This window comes from Austrofundulus limnaeus, unplaced genomic scaffold, assembly GCF_001266775.1.
Source record: "Austrofundulus limnaeus strain Quisiro unplaced genomic scaffold, Austrofundulus_limnaeus-1.0 Scaffold569, whole genome shotgun sequence".
In the NCBI taxonomy this organism is placed as follows: Eukaryota; Metazoa; Chordata; class Actinopteri; order Cyprinodontiformes; family Rivulidae; genus Austrofundulus; species Austrofundulus limnaeus.
In genome coordinates this window covers 290399-292308 of record NW_013952971.1, presented here as the reverse complement: position 1 = coordinate 292308, position 1910 = coordinate 290399, and the positions used below count along the sequence as shown (strand labels likewise).

General features: G+C 42.3%; 1 protein-coding gene across 1 annotated transcript in view; it reads left to right on the top strand.

The window, feature by feature from the left end:
• LOC106530872 (heterogeneous nuclear ribonucleoprotein L-like) overlaps nucleotides 1–1910 on the top strand; it is a gene marked incomplete at its 5' end in the record, with an annotated part of 32825 nt that overhangs the window by 5195 nt on the left and 25720 nt on the right. The window contains 3 exon segments of the mRNA XM_014026582.1: nucleotides 428–513; nucleotides 743–839; nucleotides 978–1050. Coding sequence (XP_013882036.1) covers nucleotides 428–513; nucleotides 743–839; nucleotides 978–1050 — 256 coding nt within the window.

Genomic DNA, 1910 nt, shown 5'->3' with positions numbered 1-1910 from the left:
ATGCAATATTTTAAAAGTTCAAAACATTATCAAATACAGTTGCAGATACAACTGTATTTTAATTTGCACTTCATTAAATTTGTCTTTGTGGTTTATTTTTAAACATTTTGTCAAAAAGCTGTTACTGTTATTGTCTGTCACTAATATGAAAAGCAGCTTCTGGTTCTACCATGCAAAAGTTTAAAAAGGCTTAGTTTTCATTTGCAAAAAGGTTAAGAACCCCTGGACTTTAGACGGCACAACTGTTAGCGCTGTCCCCACGTGTGAGTGACAGCATGAATGTCTCGTTTGTCTCTGTGTGTCCCTGTGATGGACAGGTGTCCCTGTCCAGGTGTGACTGCTGGAGACAGACGACCCAGAAAGAAGAAGTGCGTCAAAGAGAACGATGCAGTCAGSTTTGACTGTGTGTTGTTTCTGTTTCTTACAGGATGTGTTGTACACTGTGTGTAACCCCGTGGGTAACGTTCTGAGGATAGTCATCTTCAAACGGAACGGCATCCAGGCCATGGTGGAATATCCTGACTGTGTGTGCCACTGAGCCTTTGGGTTTGTACATGTTCAGGTGCATGTTCTCATTCTTTTTATGCAATGAGATGATGATGAAGGTGCAGAATAACAGCATATTTAGATTTCCTAAAGCTGACAGCAGGCTCCACTGAGGCTTGTGTGGGTTTGTGTGTCTCTCCCCTGGTTGGCTGACTGCCTGTTATTTCGATGAGTCATCCTTAACGAGYTCGTTAACGTTTGAGTCAGTGGAAGACGCTCAGAAGGCCAAGCTGGCTCTGAACGGAGCTGACATTTACTCGGGTTGCTGCACGCTTAAGATTGAATATGCTCGGGTAAACACACACACACACACACACACACACATTCTTTAACAAACACACACTCAGGTGCACGCACCCAAATGCATCCTCATTCTCATGCCCACGCACACACACCCACCCAGAGGTGCTGTGCTCTGTCGCCCCCTGCAGCCCAACAGACTGAACGTCGTCCGCAATGACACCAGCAGCTGGGATTACAGCAAACCCTTTCTCCTGCACCGAGGTAGGACTGCACCTTCCAGCTGTGCCCACACACAAACACAACGCACACATGCACACACTCACCCAGGCACTCTGACGCCTGCACAGGAATGTCTGTGGTGAAAATCTGAAGTGGTTTATTCTGATGAGAAGCTGCTTTTACTTATTCTCTAAAACTGATCGACTGACAAATGATTTAGTTTCTGAAATTTCAGTGATGGTGTCAAGGATGAGGAGGAAGAGATAGTTTGATTTTTAGTTTTCAAACATCGAAAGGAACAAACTGACTTTACCAGGGTCTGAGTTATTTCCTCCCATGAATTATTTGCTCTCTGAAAGTCCTTATTTTCTTCACCGATGTATCATAAAGATCCTGTTCTAATCTCCTTCTTCCTTCAAATTGGGCCCCAGGGAGAATAGTCTCTGCAGAGGTAGAGACTAATACGGAGCCGAAATACAGTTTTTCTCAGTTGCTAAAACAAATTTCTTGAAACCATCCATCCATTTCTCTAAACTGTAAACACAAAACACAACTTTCAAACTATTTTCACAGAACCTCTGACTCTTCCTGCAAAAACCAAACTACAGCCTCAAAATAGTTGAAACTTTGCTCAAAATCAAACAGTGTTGTCAAATCAGACGTCAGAAATCAAAAGAACAAACACTACAGAGCGGTCAGTACACACAACAGGGGAAAAAGAAACAATGATAAGATTATGAAGTTTTTGAAACAATCGTTATTGTCCACAAAGGAAAAAGGCATTTCCTAAACAAAACATCTGCGTAGCATTTGTAGTAAAAAATAATAAAACATTGGGCCTCATGCAAGAACATGTTCGTATTCTTCTCCTAAAGTTCTCTTACTTTTGTTCGTACAAAGGG